At 34.8% G+C, this 19559-nt stretch overlaps 1 protein-coding gene across 1 annotated transcript in view; it reads left to right on the top strand.

Annotated features, from left to right (window-relative positions):
* Positions 1-19559, top strand: part of LOC150099524 (rap1 GTPase-GDP dissociation stimulator 1-like) — a 252559-nt gene that overhangs the window by 68278 nt on the left and 164722 nt on the right. The window contains exon 4 of the mRNA XM_090403451.1: positions 18076-18201. Coding sequence (XP_090259577.1) covers positions 18076-18201 — 126 coding nt within the window. The remainder of the gene's footprint in view (positions 1-18075; positions 18202-19559) is intronic.

Raw genomic sequence — 19559 nt, 5'->3', positions numbered from 1 at the left:
TCATATCCTGTACACCCCTTGAGGGTACATGTCAGGAATTTGATGATGATTATTATTATTATGGGTATCTCCTTGGTGTCAGTAGACTCACCGTGGGAGACCCATACTATCAAAACAATATCTATCATATGTCTTCTTAAATTCATTTACAGACATAGAACTCCCAACTGAGACATGCAATGCATTCACCACCCTCCAGGTGAAAAACCTTGTTCTCACACCCTTGTTAACCACATTTTTCCTTTATTTCCAGGGATGACCTCTTGTTCTTCCATCACTATCACACAGCTGAAACATTTCCCCTGCATCAATCTTATAAAAACCTTTTTGTAATTTAAATGTTTCTATCATATTCCCCTCTTCTCCACCTATCAACCAACCTCTGTAACCCACAAGCTCTCAATCTATCAATGTTGGGAGCATTTTTTTTTACATCACTCACCAACTTAGTCACTCTTCTCTGAACCCTCTCCACAACCTCCTCATCTCCAAGGAATCCAGCTGACCAGACCTGAGCACAGTAATCCAAATGTGGAAGCATCAATGCTTTATAAAGGGGAATAATTACCTATTTATCTCTGGATGTTAGTGTGTTCCTCAATAACCAAGTAATCCTATGTGCAACCTTGGACATCTTAGCAATGTGTCCCCTGAACTTCATATCCCTGTCCACCAACACCCAAGTGTCTAGTCACATCAATCTCTTGGAGTACCGTTCCATCGATGTAGTACACAGCTGGTAATCTTTTAACCCAAAATGCATAACTTTACACTTTTCCACATTGAACTATAACCTTTTGCCCATTTCGCCAGCTTATTTAAATCATCCTGCAAACTCTCAACATCCCGTTTTTATTTTATTGAACTACCCAACTTTGCATCATCGGTAAACAACTGAATATCTCCCTTTAAGCCATTTCCTATTCATTTATGTACAAATTAAACAACAATGGCCCAAGCACAGAGCCCTGAGGCACACCACTGGTCACCTGCTTCATTCTGGACTCTACTCCTACATACACCACCTTCTGGTATCTCTCCCTGAGCCATTCTCCTATCCATATCACCAGTTTAGTATCCATTCCCATCCACCCCAATTTGCACAACAGTATTTCATGGGGTATCCTGTCAAACACCTTAGCAAAATCCAGAAGTACCAGTGTGTAGCCATTTCCTTTGTCCAATTCAGATGTCATTCTATTATAAAAAGTTAATAAATTGCTAAGGCAGGATCGACTTTTAACAAAACCATGTTGGCCCCTATAGAGTATCATATCCTGATCCACCCATTCTTGAATTTTGTCTTTAACCAACTTTTCCAATACTTTGAGATTACCACCACTCCCGAGATGGTGATTGGTCTGTAATTAACTACCGCAGTTTTAGAGCTGCCTTTATGCAGAGGAACTACTTTGCCTTCCTTCCACTCCCTATGGACCATACCAGAGTTCAAACTTAAGTTAAATAACCAAGTAAGAGGCATTGACAATTCCTTTGCACATTCACGCAACAATCAGAGCTGATATTCCATCTAAACCTACAGCAGTGTTTGCATTTAAATTTTGCAATATACTAAGTACTTCTGATTTCTTAACTTCAATTCTCATTCTTAACTTCAATTTGCATTAGATGGATGAGTAGTAGTATCTCACATTAGTTATTGCTACAGGTACAGAGATGTCCTCACTTGGGTGATAGACTTTTGAAAAGTGATCACTCAGTAACTCTACTATTACTTCTGAATTTGTCACCTCAATACCATCAGCACCCACTAAAGTTATCCTTCCAAAGTCATTCTTCTTTTTACTTGCCACATAGGTGGAAGAACTCTTTGGGATTACCTTGATCTCCTTGGCTAAGGGCTTCTCATTATCTGATTTAGCTTTTTTACTATGCTGGTAATCTTCCTAGCTTGAGCCTTGTACTGCTCATGGGTGTACTAATCACCTTTCTCCTTGTAAATTCTCCATAACATTTTCTTTTTTTGCAGATCAAGCTTGATACTACTACTACTCATCCATCTGACGCCTACCTTGTTTGTCTTCCTGACCATGGGGACACAAGCTGATATTGCCTTCCTCAGATACCCACATGATTTTATACCATGCACTGCTAACATCTTTCCCCTGCAATAGCATTATGAGAAAGATCACTACCCAGACTGGTTTCAAACTTTACTGAGGTGAAAAAGTAAAGGGCTGCTCATCATAGACCTAGAGTAGTATAGGGATGCAAGAAAGTCTGATAGTATTAGGAGAAAGAAAAGACAGATAGTATGAGGGATATAGAAAAGGCCTCGGTTCTTTTATATCATCATATAACCAAAGGCTATCAGTTTTCCTTTTTCACCAATCTCATATAGATGAACAACCAAAAGACCATTTGAAACTAAAGTGCAAAGATGACTGATACCCAGGTGGTTAGCCTTATCTAAGTTAACTGCCTTGAGTTGACCTTCTGTGCCTGGGATTGCTCTCCAGTCATCCCTGCAATTGATTATAACACTACATTGAATTAAGAGGATGGAACTATTTAAAAAACCTCTCATAGCAAGAATAGACAGAATTTTATCTACCTATGATGAATATCACATAATGTAAGTGGTCTACACCATTTAGTCAAAATATTTGATATCTCCTAGAATGCTTCTTTCTAAATACAAAAATCGTCTGACTGAACAATAAAATTTCACAATACAATATTATAAAGCATTTGGATGTCATATTGCTGGTTTAAAATCCATGTTTCTTTCTACCTTCAATAAATGCTATTTTAATTCATTAATTATAAAAATCAAAATTCTGTTTCCATTGCTGACAGTTAGTGGGTACTGCAAAGAAAAACCTATTCTTTTGTAAGTAATGGAATGCCCAACACATTAGTTATTCTGTTCCAGATACACAGGGCAAGAGGGTAGTTGTAGAATGCATGTTCTACTGTTTCTAATTGGTAACAGATGTCACACATTGGATCTCCGATGATAAAGTACCTCCATTTCATGGTATTGACTGGAAGGTGGCCATATGCAATTCTCCAAGCAAGATCCCTCCTGTTAGGATACCCTTCAAACTTCAATAAATTATGAAACAAAGTATTGTTTTCAGTACCCAACTGTGGAAGTTTGCGTGAAAGAGATTAAAGATTTATTTATACCAAATTTTACTTTTTTTAATGGAAAGAATGTCAAAGCCAGAGTGTTGCAGCAGTCTTAGAGTTAAGCACAGAGTGTTGTAGTATTCAGGAACAATTTCAGCTTATGGACCTTTATAATCATTTACTCCAAATAAGGGAAGATGAAAACCTAGATAATACAAGAGAAGATCTGCACATGTGTGATCGGTCTGCAATATTTTATGGATTTTTGAAGCTGTATTGTTTAAATAGCAGAATTTTAAGACTGGAAGCCCAAATCCTCCATGCTTTGATAGTTGAAGAAATTCCTTTTTAACTTCTTGGTATCAGCTGGACCAAAAAAATTGCACAGGCTTACTATATAGTTGCTTTTATTCAGCTTCCGTAATATTTATTATGTACAACTGAGCAGGAAAGGTTATGGTTTTGAGTACTATGGCTTTAGAAGAAAAGTGGGCCCTATTTTCCAGTCTTCTAAGGTTTCAAAGTTCTTGTATATAAATTCTTGAACTGGTAATATTGGGTAAATGGAGAAGGGAATTCCAAGTATAATGAGAATTCTCTCTCTCTTAGGAGTTAGTCCAAAAGGAATGCCTACAAGATCCCACTTTCCAAAAACTTTTAATTTTGTCTTGTCTGCATTAATAGTTAATCCAATGATGTTGCTAAATTTTTCCAAAATACCAAAAAAAAAGATATATACGGAATCATTATCCTTCAATGTGCCTACCACATCATCAGCATATGCTAATACCTTATTTTCCTTCATAGTTGAAGGAACTGTTATTCCTTGCATAGCAGGTGTATTGTTGACTTCCTGTAGTTTGTTGTTTCAATTATATCATTCTGACTTCCTGTAGGAAAGGTTCAAGAACCAATGCAAAGAGCAGTAGACTAAGAGGGCAACTTTGCTTAACTCCTTTTTGAATTTTGACCAGGTCTGACAGGAAACCCATCAACTAGGAGGCAGATAGTTGAATTGGCATAGGCTCCTTTGATAACAGATAGCAGCTTTTTACCTGCACCAGTTTGCTGGAGGATGTGGATCAGAAAGGGATGCCAGACATTATCAAATGCTTGAGTAAGGTCTACCAATAGCACTGCCATCAACTACTTTTTCGTATTAACTATGCAGATTAGATCATTTAGCAGAAATAGATTAAATTCTACTGCTTGGCCTGAAACTCCCATACACCCATGTGTTTTAATGATGTATCTCATTCCCACTTTGAACCTGTTATTGATAATGCAGTAAAATATCTTGTAGTCAGTATAGTTAGTATTATATTGAGAAATAGGTCTCCAGCTGCTGATTAAGGTGTGATGTCTATTAGGTTTTGCAATGAGGATGGCATGGTTTGCTACAAATTCACTTAGTATGTGTCCTGATGAGAGAAAGGAATTAAATAGTATAACTAGAATGGGAAGAATAAAATCCCACGTAAAGTTCTATCCCTAGACCATCAAGTCCTGGGGATTTTCCTTCTGTCATTCTTTTTAGGCTGTGGTTACTTCAGATGCTGTAATGGTCTGTCAAGCCCATCTTGGATATGAACAGGAAAGCCATTAATGTTCCAAGCCATTATAATTTCCAACAGTACTATTGTCTTCAAACAGATTTTTTGTGGTGTTTTTAAAATGAGTCAAGGATGTATTGAGTGGTGGACATGTCTTCACCATCAACACAGATTTGAGTGATAGTCCTTTCTCTGTGGAATTTAGTCAATTGTTAGTTGAAGGATGTAGCTGAAGGGCTATTTGCTAAGTGCTGCTGTATTCTTATCTTAAAATTTCTTCCTTCTACTTGTTTCTGCCTTTCCACTTCTATCTCTGTGTTGATGTTTAATGATGTTGCTGCATTCTATACCATTGCATTGTTTTGTTACGAACCAGCTTCTCTCTTTATACAAGTCTTTCAACTTTTTCCTTTTGGGGAAAGCCTGTTCTTTTCCCCATTCCATCATATTCTGCTTTACTGCTTGTTTGAATTTTAACCTCCTTCTTCTCTTCCGTCTAAGACGGGTTGAGTCTTCTCTTGAGCAGGATCTTCCAGTCTTCTCTATTCCTTGCTGTTCTAAAAAGTTCCTTATATGTTCTGCAACCCGAGATGTTCTTTATATTAATTTCAGCCAGGTAATTCTTGGTCTTCCGGGTCTTTTTTTTTTTTTCAGTTGGAAAAAAGTATTGATTAGGATGTTAGAAAGTCTGTCTGCATCCATGCGTACAGTGTGGCCAAACCATCTCAGTTGTTGTTGTCTAATTTTTTCTATTATTATCTTTTTATACAATAATTCTTGTCTGACTGTGATGTTTGTTTTCTTTTCTATCCAACTTGTTCTATTTATTTTTCTTAAGCATTTCATTTCAAATACCAGCAGTTTTTTCTCCTCTCTTTTCTTAACTGTCCACGCTTCTGCTCCATTGATGACTGTTGGTATAATTATTGCTTCATATAATTTGATTTTGGCTTGCTTAGATATCTTGTTTGTTTTCCGGATTTTCTGTAATTTTCCCATGGTGGTCCATCCTGTCGCTATTCTGTGTTTCATTGTTTTGAGTTCATCTGTTGTTTCTGTTAGTTTTGATCCAAGGTATATGAAGTTGTCTACTTGTTCTATTTGTTCTCCATTTAGGGTGGCTGAGATGGTAGTTACATTCCTCCCTATTTTTATCATTTTTGTCTTTTGTATATTTATTGTCATGGCATATGCTTTACAGGTTTCGTTTAGCTTGTTTATCAACTTTTGTAGTTCATTTGGGGTTCTTGCAATAAGGACGAGATCATCCGCATATTTGATATTATTTATGTTTTAAACCATTCACATTAATTCCAGGCTCATTGTCTATTGCCTTCTTTACAACTTCTAGATGTATGTTGAATAGGCATGGGGATAATGGGTATCCTTGCATTACTCCTTTTTGGATCTCTCTATGGGTTCTGTTGTGAGTGTGTCCTTTTTAATTATTGCATTTGTCTTAGAGTAATATTTTATCAGAAACTGTATTATATATTTGTCTATTGCTTTTTCTAAAAGCAATAGATGACTTTATAAAATTTTAAGAAGGATTTCTCTGTTGATGCTATCGAAAGCTTGTTTAAAGTCCACAAAACAACAATATAGTTCTTTATGGTCTTCCCAGCTGAACTCTGCTAGTTGGTGCAATGTGAAAATTTGGTCTATTGTTGAATAGTTTCATCGGAAACAAACCAGCTTGTTCTATGCCTATCATTTCTTCATAGGTGTTTTTTAATCTATTTTGTATAATTCTTACAAATATTTTGTAGGTGTGGGAGAGTAAATTGATTGGTCTGTGATTTCTGCAGTCTCTTTTGTCTCTTTTCTTGTATATTGGGATGATCTTTCCAGTTCTCCAGTCATCTGGGATCTCTCCTGTTTGTAGTATTTTATTGAATAGGGTTGTTAAATATTCTATTGATATGCTGTCTCCATATGACCACAGTTCAGTAGGGATAGCATCAATGCCTGGTGCTTTATTGTTTTTCATCTGTTTATTGCGTATCTAACTTGTAAAATTTTTGGCTGGTCATTATTTTCTTCTATTGTTGGCACATTGTAGTTTGTTTCCTTGGTGAAAGATAATCTTAAAATGGTTTGACCAGATTTTTCTCATATCTTCAATATTCCCGGTTTCAGTCATCTTGTTGTTTATCATTGTTACTGCTTTTGCTGAGAATTCCTTTGTAATTTCTCTTACGGTATCATGGAAGACTTGTAGGTTGTTTTGTTGGTATGCTTCTTGGCATTTCTTAGCTTTTTCTTCTAACCATTTTTCTTTGGCTTTTTTGCATAGGTTATCAACTTTATTTTTTAGTACTCTGTATTTTTCTCTATTCTCTTCATTGTGTTGTTGGTTTACAAGTATCTTGGCCTCTCTTTTCTCTTCTATTGTAGCTACGATTTCTTGGGTTATCCACGGTTTGGTACCTAGAGTGTTTTTTTGCAATTGATAACACTGTTTCTTTTCCTTCTTCCCAGAATTTTCTGCTGTTCTGGAAGATGGATGGTTTTAATTTCAAGCACGTTTGTTCTAAAAATCGACTTCTGCTTGAGCTATCTTTTAGTTTTGATAGCTTGATGTTTTCTTCTTTTCTGATATTGTTTTTCCTGTTGAATTTTATCTTCACTTTGGCAGTTAATATTTCATGGTCGGTGTCGAAATCAAAACTTCTTAATGTTCGTACATTATTTACTGATCTTTTCCATTGTTTGTTTATGATGATATAGTCTATGCAGTTCTTTATATTACCATCTAGGGATGTCCATGTATATTTATTATTAGGGCGTTGATAGAACAATGTGTTTGTAATCATTAGATCGTTTGCTTTACAGAAGTGGAGTAATTGTTCTCCTCTGTCGTTAAGCTCTCCGTATCCAAATTTCTCCATCACATCTTTTTTGTCTTCTGTGAACTGTCTTATTTTAGCATTCAGATCTCCCATCACTATCATGAGTTCTCTATTTTTGGGATTATCTATTTCCTGTTGTAGTTAGTTCTTCATAGAAATTTTCTATTTCTTCCTCTGAATGGTTACTGTCTGGTGCATATATTTGGATTATTTTAATTGTTTGAATATTTTGATTGTTTAATTTTTTTGAATTTTAACCACATATCCCATTTCCAGGTAACATTATTCCAATTTGAACAGAGGGGCTGGAATTTGGTTGAAAAGATCAATGGAAAATTTGATGGTCCAGAACAGATCTTACTTGTTCCATGCATTGGAACTTAAATAGAACTGGATTATGATCTGACATGTTGATGTCAAGATATTTTATCTGAATTATCCTATTTAAAAGAAGAAGAAATATGAATCAAGGTATCAATATCTTGATTCATGTACATGCAAGCCTGGAGATTAGGATTGCAAATCCTCTATATGTCTTATAACTAGTTGGGCATTGTCAAGACATGTTTTTAACTTTTCATTTAGTGTTACACGGTGATCAGCATTCATTTCAGAAATTATGGACTTTACAACCGTGTTATAAATAACTCTTTTAATATCCCGACGTTTCGATCTTCATATTAAGATCATCATCTGAAGCATATACCAATATACAGGACAAGCTAAGTTACATTACATACAGTAAGCTAGAGAAACAATGAATTGATCACAAGTTATTCTACTGCCATGACCTCTAGTGAAAAAAAAAAAAATTATTGATAAACTACATCGAGCTAAATTCTATTTATGATAACATGAATAAACATTCTTTCTTACAGATAGTTTTCTTTCAGTAACAATGATGTCCTATTTTTATCATTACAATTGTTATTTTTGATTTAGGATCCTGGATTTTGTACAGTCCTGTTTATAATTGCTCTAAGAGAGGAAGGTTCTGTGGGTCGAATATATGCCTTCCATATGTTTGGGATTTTTAGACCATCATTATTGTTCAGATTGGGGTGGTTGGTAATAATCTCACAGGCTTCCTTAAATTTGTGTTCATACCATGTTTTGGTGTGATGTAGACAACTAGTGCTTTTCCAGTCAATTCTATGTTTCCGGGCATGATCAGAAAGGCCAGCTTCACCATAATTATTATATTTAATGTGTCATTTATGTTCTTTTTGTCTGATAGGAATTGTGCATCCTGTTTCTCCTACAGGTGCAATAAATATGGTATACTCCAGGGTGGGCCAGCGGAGGGAGTGGGTGATTAAAGTGTCTAGGAACAACCAACACCCCAGAGTTCAGTTCACCTTAGAAAAAGAGAAAAACAACACCCTCCCCTTCCTAGACACTTTAATCACCTGCCAGCTTGATGGATCTTTGGTTTTCTCTGTGTACAGAAAACCCACCCATACTGGCAGATACATTCACCAGCAACCCCCCTTCCCCCTCACAACAATATGGGGTTATGAAAACACTATATAACAGGGCAAAATTAATCTGCTCAGATGACAAGGCCCTAACTACTGAACTAAACCACATCCACAAAACTTTCTTAGCCAATGGCTATAACCCCAAAAAAATCCAAAAAATACTAAAACCAGTAAACCACAACCCTGCCCCCCCCCCTCCACAATAAAGATTACACCAAATCTATCAACATCCCCTACATCCAGGGCACCTCTGGAAAAATAACCAATATCCTCAGAAAATATGACCTTACTTCTTGTTACAGACCATATAAAAAGTTGGCATCCCTTATCTGCTCTACCAAAGACCAACCACTTCCCCTAGACCTACCTGGTGTATACCAGGTCCCTTGCAGCTGCAAATTGTCCTACTTTGGCCAAACAGGCAGAACAACAAATATCAGGATTTCAGAACACAAAGACTACATCCGGTTTCACCAGTACAGCCACTCTGGGCTGGCAGACCATGCCTTAGATACCCACCATAGAATTCATTGGAAGAAAACAAAAATAATACACCGCAGCAAGTTTAAATATGAAAGATTATTCAAGGAATAATCAGCAGCTCTAAAAAACGTTCCTAACCTCAACAAATTTGGGTGCATGAAACTACCACAAATTTGGGAGACTTACATTTTGAGAACTTCAGCCCAACTGCCAAGACAACCAAATTAGCCCACCAGAGGGCACCATTAGGACTTTAGGAACAATATTAGTTTCTTGCTTTCTTCCTCATTTTCTTTTGTTAGTGCCTGCGTGCACATACCATATCTTTATGTTCCTGAAGATGGCAACATGACGTTGCCGAAATATAGAAGTTATTTATTAAAGTTACCTTTAATTAATATACTTTATATGCGTTGTTAATTCCGTAAACTAATTACCAGTTATGTATGACCAATGTATAAGCCTTGCTACTAGAATTATGATCATCCACGTAGTATTCTGTTTATTTTATCTGATATCCCTTTAATGTATGGAATGGTTATAGTTTTATTGTAGTATGGTTCGTCTTTTATTGTAGTCTGGTACAAACTCTCGGTACTTAATAAAGGTCTAAATTTTGCCGTAGCACCCAGGTCAATAAACAAACTTGAATTTATTTGTAACATAGAAAAAAGGCTTAAGATTCATCCCAAATAACATAGCAAGCAAAATACGTTTTAAAACTGCCAACATTTTAAATCATAACAAAATAATAACAAGCAACTTAACAAAACGTGAATTAACAGCGGTGAAATCATTAAAGTCAAATCCGAACATCGTAATAACTAGAGCCGATAAAGGAAGTACCACCGTTATTTTAAGCTGAACCACTTATGTATAAAATATGAATCTGCTAGTCTCGAACAGTAACACATACCAACTCGTTAACTACAACCCAATCAATAGAATAAAAAAGAAAACAGAGAAACTACTTAAGTCAATTACCACATGGCCCGAAGATACGGTCAAAAAACTATTTCCACACTACACTCGTTCCCCAAGAATTTATGGGCTACCGAAAATACACAAAGAAAACAAACCACTCCAGCCTATAGTCGAAGGAATAGATAGCCCGAATTATCACTTGCCAAGAAATTAGCGGCAACACTCAAGGAGTTGGTAGGTCATTCCCCCCTCCTATATCAAAAACACACAACACTTCATAAACATCATCAAAGACATTATATTAGAAAAAGATGATTTATTAGTCGGTTTTGACGTCTCTTCCCTCTTTACGAATGTCCCAATCAATGACACAATCCTTCTTTTACAGAACAAATTCCCTCCAGAAAATCAACGTGCTCTTTGCACATGCATTGCGTTCTGGTTATTTTGTATGGCAAAACGCTTTCTACCTACAAAAAGAAGGCATAGTCATGGGCTCGCCATTAACCTCCCCCATTGCTAACCTTTTTTATGGAACATTTTGAGCAACTTGCTTTAGGTTCCTCTCCTTTAAAACCCAAAGTCTGGCTTAAATACGTTGACGATGTTTTCACAATCTGGTCCCATGGCCGCCAGACACTAGACACATCTCTTAGCCACCTAAACAAACAACACAAATGCATACAGTTCACAATTGAGATTGAAAAACAGAACACACTTCCGTTTCTAGATACACTTGTCACACATCTTTCTTCTGGCAATCTTTCCTTCACTGTTTACTGGAAACCGACACATACTGGCCAATATATACACATAAACTCCTACCACCACCCAACACAAAAACTAGGTGTCATTAATACTCTAAAAAACAGGGCTCTGAAGATCTGCTCCAGTGAACAGGCACTGAAAGACGAATTTAAAGTTATCAGAAATATAAAGTTATCTTACATTAAAGGGACATCAGATAAAATAAACAGAATACTATGAAAATACAACCTCAAAGCCACCTTTAAACCTCCTGCAAAATTAAAAAGTTTACCGAATTCATCCAAAGACCCACTTCCTCTGCTGGCCCACCCTGGAGTATACTGTATTTATTGCACCTGTAACATGCCATATATAGGAGAAACAGGACACACAATTCCTATCAGACAATAAGAACATAAACAACACATCATCATCATCATCATTTTAGGCCTAGCATGGCTCCCAGCCTTAGAAGTCATCATTGAATCATTTAAGAGGACGTCCTGGTTTTCTTTTTTTCCTAATGGCTTGTACTAAATTTAAGTCTTGTTTTGGTAATCTTTCTGTTTTCATTCTTTGAACATGTTCCATCCATTTATGTTTATGTTTTTTAATTTTTTCTATTACTGGTTCTTGGTTTAATTCTTTCATAATTTCTTCGTTTCTTTTGTGATTAAATAGGGTATACTTTGAAGTTTTTCTCATAAACTTCATTTCTGCTGTTATTAATCTTTGTCTTTTTGTTTTACTGTCCAGATTTCGCTTCCATACATTAAGACTGGTAGGGCTAATGTATTGTATACTTTTAGTCTGGTTTGTTTTTGAATTAGGTTTGGTTTAAATATAGAGTTAATTACATCTGTTATTTTTAAATATTTTGCAATTTTTATGTTTATATCTTTTTCATTTTCATATGTGATCATACATCCTAGGTATTCATAATGAATTCATGAATTCCTATTCTAAGATCTTGTTATCTATTACTAGTTTAGTTCTTGCTGGATCTTGTCCTTTTAAAGGCCATAGTTTTTGATTTTTCTGTTGATATTATCATACCATAATCTTTGGCTATCTCATTTAGATCTAAAATAGCTTTCTGTATATGTTATCTTCAGAATTTGTAATTATTATTTGGTCATTGGCAAAGAGGAGAGTGTTTAAGTTCACTGTAGGAGAAAGTTTAATTCCTTGATGTAAATTTTTATTCCATTTTATTATTATTTCATTTAAGTAAATATTAAAAAGAGTTGCTGAGAAGGGACATCCCTTCGGACCCCTTGGTTTATCTCTCTCGTATATGATAGCTCGTGATTTAATCTTATTTGTATTTGATTATTTTCATATATACTTGTGATAGCTTTTAGGATATTATTTGGTATTTGTCTTTTTTTTAATATGTTAAATAATATGTTTCTTTTAACTTTGTCAAATGCTTTTTCAAAGTCAATAAATGCAATATATGTTTCTAAATTGTATTCTCTTCTTTTCTCTATTATTAATTTTAGGCAAAAGGCTGGGTCTATACATGATCATCCTTTTCTAAATCCATTCTGTACTTCTAAAATAAAGTTTTTGGAATATTTCATTAGTTTGCTATTTAAGATTCTGCTATATATTTTGTAACAGGAATTTAGTATACTGATACTGCTATAGTTTTTAGGGTCATCTCTATTACCTTTTTTAAAGATAGGAATTACAATTGCTTTTTTCCATTCTATTGGGGGAATACCAGTTGAATAAATTTTATTTAAAAATAATAAGAGTCTTTCTTTGAATCTTGTTCTTGCATATAGGTTGGTCGATTGGTAGAGCCTCTGCTACTAATGGCTCACGCAAAAAGTTAAGCAAATTTTTTGAGTGCGGTTAGTAGTTTGGAAGGGGATCAATTGTTGATGCTGTTGGCACAGTCTCCCTCGATGAGTCTTTGGACTCCATGGAGGTGTCTAATAATAATAATAATAATATTTATATAGTTCTGAACCTAGCTTATCTTCTCCAGGCGATTTTCCGTTTCTTGTTTCTTTCAAGCTGATTTCTAATTCTTCTTTAGTTATTTCATTTTCATTAATTGTTTGCCAGTTGTCTTATTTAAAATATTTGTCTGCCCACAATTTTGTGTAGTAATTTAGAAATTCTTCTAATTTCAATTTGGTGTTTAATTTTATGTTTTCTTTGGTATCTGCATTTAAGTGTTTCAAAATCTTATATACATTGGATCTTATTTTATATAAGTCATGTTCTAAATTAGAAACAAATTTGCTCCATGATTCTCTGTCTTTTTCTGACTTCTCTTTTAGTTATGGCTCTTATTCTTTTATATTCTATTTCATCTTCTAATTTTTTACTGCTTAGCCATTTGTGATAGGCTTCTTTTTGATTATTTCTTTGATTGTATCATCCCAGATCTTCTGTTTTTTTCCTTTTATTGAATTTTTTGGTCTTTCTTAAGCTTTCATTTGCTGCTGCATTTAGTATAGTTTTTATAGTAAGCCATTCTATTTCTATTTCTTCATTTCATTTTATTTTATCTAGATATTGGTTAATTCTTTGTTCATATAGCCATTGTACATTTGTGTCATTCAGTAGTCTAATTTTATAAGCAAATGTTTCAAATTTTCTTTCTGTTCTGGTTACTTGTAACCATTTAGGTGGTAATCTTAATTTTATTTTAACAAGGAAGTGGTCACTGCTTATTTCATATCCTCTGTGAACTCTAACATCTAGTGAAAATTTTGATGTCTTTTCATTTAATATAAAATAATCTAATATTGATTTCCATCCTCTTGCTGCCCAAGTATATTTATGTATGTCTTTATGTTTATAGAAGGAATTCATTATTTTTAGGTTATTATAAACTACAAAGTCAATCGATTTTTTTACCATTCCTGTTTAGAGTATTTTCTCCATGTATTCCTATATTATTATTAATTTTTGTGTTTCCAATTCTTGCGTTTAAGTCTCCTGCTAAAATTACGTAATCATTTTTATTTATTTTATTATATATGTTTTGTAGTTGATTATAAAAATCAATATTATTCTGTTCTCTTCCTTCTTCTGGGGCATATAAACCAATTATTGTTAAATAGCCTCTATCTATTTTTATTCTAGCTTCTATTATTCTTTCATTCCATAATTTATAATATTTTAACTGTTTTGAAAGGGAGTTATGAATCCAAATCATGACTCCTGCTTGTGCTCCTTGGTCTCTGTCAACTCCACTGTATATCACATTAAAATTTTCGGTTCTCATAGTTCCTTTTAATTTCTTTTTTGTTTCAGTGATTACTGCTATTTTAAAATTTCTTTCATTTAATAACTGGTCTAATTCTATTTCTTTATATGCTATTCCTCTTACATTCCAGTTTGCTATGTGTATTATATTTTGTCATTTCCATTTTTGTTTTACCTTTTCCATTCCAGGGCCGTTTTCCATAGATTCAATCCGATTATCTTTTTCTACCAGGTTAACAGTAGAATTATGTTCCCTATGTCAGGGGACTAGCCTGACGATGGAATAGTTCAGTGGTAGGGCTGCTACCTTAAGACTTCTGAAATAGCCTTCTTCTGAATTTAAACCCATAGGAGGAATAGGGTATGTTGAAGGGGGGAAAGAGTAGATTATAGAAGAATTATAGTAAGGTTTACAGAGAGGACATAGTTGTAAGGCCAGAAATGAAAAGACCCCATGGCCCTCGAGTACTCTAATAGTATAAGGGTCATAAAATAAGAAGAGTTGGCTGATAATGCCTTACAAAAAAAAGATTAAAGTAAGTGGATCTTCCTCAAAGTAGAAGAAGAAGAGGATAGATCCAGCAAGGGGTCCATGGGAGTGCCACTTCCCTTACAATCAAGATGATTGCCCCTTATGGCCCTGTTGGTCCACGAGTCCTTATTCAGTATATTAAGACCACTCCGCCACCACACACACACATACATGGTGGGCTCTCCTATCCGCCACCCAGGGGAAGCGCTCTCTAGGGGTTACATGGTCCCCTTTGAGAGATAAACGACACATCAAATATAATAATTATGGTGAAGCTGGCCTTTCGGATCATGCCCTGAACACCTTACATAGAATTGACTGGGAAAACACTAGTTGTCTACATCACACCAAAACATGGTATGAACACAAATTTAAGGAAGCCTGTGGGATTATTACTATTTTTTTTTTTTTCACTAGAGGTCATGCCAGTAGAATAACTTGTGATCAATTCATTGTTTCTCTAGCTTACTGTATGTAATGTAACTTAGCTTATCCTGTATATTTGTATATGCTCCAGATGATGATCTTAATATGAAGATCGAAACATCGGTATATTAAAAGAGTTATTTATAACATGGTTGTTAAAGTCCATAATTTCTAAAATGAATGTTTTTAACTGTGCATATCCCACTTTTCCACTCCTGGGGGTGTCCTCCTATTTTGTCTAATCTGGGGTGTTCAGTACAATTCCAGTCTCCAACTGCTATGATGTAGTGGGCACTGTATAAATATGGCTCCAATTCCTGGAAGAATTTTCATCTAACTGTTCCATTGGATGGAGCACAAACATTTATAAACATTATTACATATCACAGTATTTCCAGTCTATTGTCAAGATTCTCCCTTCTGCATCCCTTTGGATATTACAGAATGACCCAAGGAGGGGGGAGGGGCAAGAAAAATAACTCCTACTCTAGCCCTGTTAAATTTTCCAAAGCTCCAATAAGAAACAAGTGGATATCTATCTGTTAAAGTTTTTATATCTTTATATCTGCAGAAGTATTTTTCTTGGAGAAACAAAAACCTGATATTATGGCATAGCATAAGTTTCCATATGGTTTCTTGTTTAATTTGCTTATGGGATCCTCGTACATTTAATAAGGCAATGCAGAAAGGAGATGCAATGATTAATAATGTGTTTCAAATTTTGGATGAATTTGATGAGGTTTTCAGTCTGTGAAAGAGCAACTGTGTAGCCTGCGTCTTGTAAACTGTTTTCCATTATTTCAATTTTATGTCAATCATTCTTGATTTGGAAGCTAGTTATTTTCTTTTCATGTAGATGATAATCATACTGAGAAAATTTTGAATCAGTCAGCTTTATTATATTTTCTTTAATTGTATCTCTCGCTTTTCCTTTAATAGCATGAGATGGTTCTTCATAGTCCATAAACTCTTCAGAGCGTGAAGAGTTTTCGTTTGACGATCCACAACCTTCTCCATCTTTACATTTTTTATTACTTTTTCTTTTAGATGTAGTTCCTTTTTTTAATTTTTTTTTGTTTATCCTCAATTTTTTTTATTAATTCATCTTTCCTTTTTGATGATGATGTCTGCATATTAAGTTCTTTCAGTTGTCGTACTTGCTTTTCTATTTCTTCTCCAGTTCTCCTTGTAGAACAGTTTCATGTTTTTTGCATTTTGTTTTTTACCTGTTCTATTGTTATACTAGGTTCATTTTTGGTAATTTCAACTGATGTTGTTCCATCTATATTTGACTGGGGCAGTGGCTTCTGCAGATCTGAAATAGAATATACCAAATTAGCTAGAAAAGAATATATCAAATGCAAAGCACATATCCTTACAGACATGTACAATGCTATGCATTATGAGAAGGGTCACTGTCCAAACCATTTTTGACCTTTCGTGAAGTAATTTCACGACAGCAAAACTGATGTGAAGATGCCTGTATCAAATTTTGTCAACATTGGTACAACCCGAATTATGGGATAATAAGGCAAGTGATGTAAAGTCATTAGCTTCTATATATGAGTTTCCTAGTCCTGAAATTACTTCAGGTGCAAATTTTGTGTTTTTACACTTGAATAAAGGATTAAACCAAGAATATAATGTCTTGCCATCTTTAATTTATAATCTATGAGACTTTTCTTATTTCTTCTATCTTTTCCCCATATGAATTTGTGCACATCCTTATGTTGAAACATCATGTTAGTAACGACTAGGTTGTATCCTGTGCAGAAATTCAGCAGGTATGTACTTATTATTAGCTTTTGCACTTTCTCTAAATTTTTCCAAAACGTTTCTAATATACCTTGAGATTCACTTTAGATCTCCTGCAATGAGATCTAAAGTGAATCTGTTTAGATCTCTAATAAGTTTTCAATTTTCTTTGTCAGATGCCTCCTATAATGACTTGAAAACTTTCTACACTTCTTTCTTAGGAGTCTGTAACAGGCCACTAGGTCTACTGCAGGACAGAATTATGATAATTTACAAAACCAGAAGATCATTAAGAAGAAAGAAATACTGATAGTATATTACACCAGAGTACAAGCTAATAATTTTAAATGCTTTTATTATTATTATTATTACATGACACCTTCAAGGAGTCCAAAGACTCATCGAGGAGGAGGGCACCTATTCTACAACTCTCCATCTCCACCACTCAATCCACCAACTACAATGAACCTCATCATCTATACCAATGCCATCTGTTACCCACCACCACTAATATTCACAGACAATCACAAACATCCATACCCACGGCGGGATTTGAACCCGCAGCCTTTTGGCTGGTGAGCAGATACGCTAACCACTCGGCCAACACCAGGCTGGCATTTACATATAATATAACTTTTGAAGGATAGGAATCATAATGTAATATTTAAGGAAATGCTATAATCAGTGGACTGAAATTGAACTAAAACTGTATATTTTTTCCACTAGTTTCAGTTTACAGAAACTGTTAAAGTTTCTGTAAATTGTGTTTATAATAGTAAATTTCTTAGTATTATAAAAATGTTTTAAACTAAATATAGCAAATTCTAGCATCACTATAAAAAGTATCAAGCAGCTTTTATAGTATTGTCTCATTCATGAAATTTATAGATCCATCTGTCTAAATGAGTATCATTTATAGTACCATTTCAATAATTAACTTAAATGAGCAACTTAGTATTTCATTACAAATTAGTTTTAATTTTTTTTACAAGGAGAGACTCAAGAATTAGCAATACAGGGTGGTATCATAGATATTTTACTTAAGTATTTGACAAGGTTCCATGATGATGAAGATACAATGACACATTGTTTGCTTCTTTTGAACTGTTTAGCAGATGTAGGTGAGTTAATTTAGATTTCATTTTTTAATTAATTTAGTTTTTTTTTAGTATTATGATAAACTGTATTGTCTGAGTTGATGTATTTGAAATACCAAGTGTGAATATTGTGGGAAACAGAATTAAGCATGTTTTTTTTGTTTATTAAATTATTTCAGAAATTTACAACATATACTAAATATTAATGAAAAGAAAATTTTAATCAATACTTCCTATATTTCGGCAGTGTTAGATTGAAATTTTCATGGGAACATAAAACTATGATATGTGCACGCAGGCACTAACAACGAGCAAATGAGGCCGAAGAGAGTAACTGACATCCCTAGAGCTCATACATCCAAATTTCTTGAGGTTTGGGAAGTTTTTTAGAGCTGAGACTGATTCCATGATTTATATTTATTTATATATTTGCTGCAGTGTAGTCAAGTGGCTTTCTTCCATCATATTCTGTGGCTGGTATCCAGAACATCGTCCGCAAGCCCAGAATGGCTATATTGGTGAAACTGGATGTAGTCTTTGTGTTTGGATATTCTGATATTAGCTATCCTGCCTGTTTGGCCATAGTAGGACAGTTTACAGCTGCAAGGAACATGGTATACTCCAGGTAGGTCTAGGGGAAGTGGCTGGTCTTTGGTAGAGTAGATAAGGGATGTCAGTTTCTTATATGGTTTGTAGCAGGTCGTCAGGTCATATTTGTTTAGGATTTTGGTTAACTTTTCAGAGGTGCCCCAGATGTAAGGAATGGTGATAGATTTTAGTGTAATCCTTGTTATGAAGGGGTGGGTGGGAGTTAACTGGTTTTAATATTTTCTGGATTTTTTGGGGATTATAGCCATTGGCTAAGAACGTGTTAAGGATGTGGTTCAGTTCAGTGGTTAGGCATTGTCATCTGAACAGATTAATTTTGCTTTGTTATATAGGATTTTTATAACCCCATATTGTTGTAAGGGGGGGGGGGAATTGCTGGTGAATGTAACTGCCTGGGTTGCTATGGGTTGGTTTTCGGTAAACAGAGAGAGCCAAGGATCCATCAGACTGGCATGTAATCAGAGTGTCTAGGAAAGGAAGACTTTTTTTCTTTTTCCCAGGTGAACTGGGAAAAAGAAAAAAAGTGAGGACAGTTTGAGTGGGACATTCATGAATAGGGAAGAGACATCAAAACTGACCATTATGTTAGTGTGTTGGAGTGAGAGGTTTTCTATACTGGCTTTGAAGTGGGCTGAGTTTTTTATGTGTGATGGTGTGTTGCCAGTATAGTGTGTGAGCACTTTGGCTACATGTTTGGCTAATTTGTATGTGGGGGGAATCAATGCTATCCACAATGGGACGTAATGGCACATTTTGTTTATGGATTTTTGGTA

This window comes from Typopeltis vanoorti, chromosome 14 (genome assembly GCF_054136105.1).
Source record: "Typopeltis vanoorti isolate ZY-2024b chromosome 14, IOZ_Tvanoo_1.0, whole genome shotgun sequence".
Taxonomy (NCBI): domain Eukaryota; kingdom Metazoa; phylum Arthropoda; class Arachnida; order Uropygi; family Thelyphonidae; genus Typopeltis; species Typopeltis vanoorti.
Note: the sequence above shows the minus strand (reverse complement) of the source record. Positions and strands in the feature narration are given on the sequence as shown.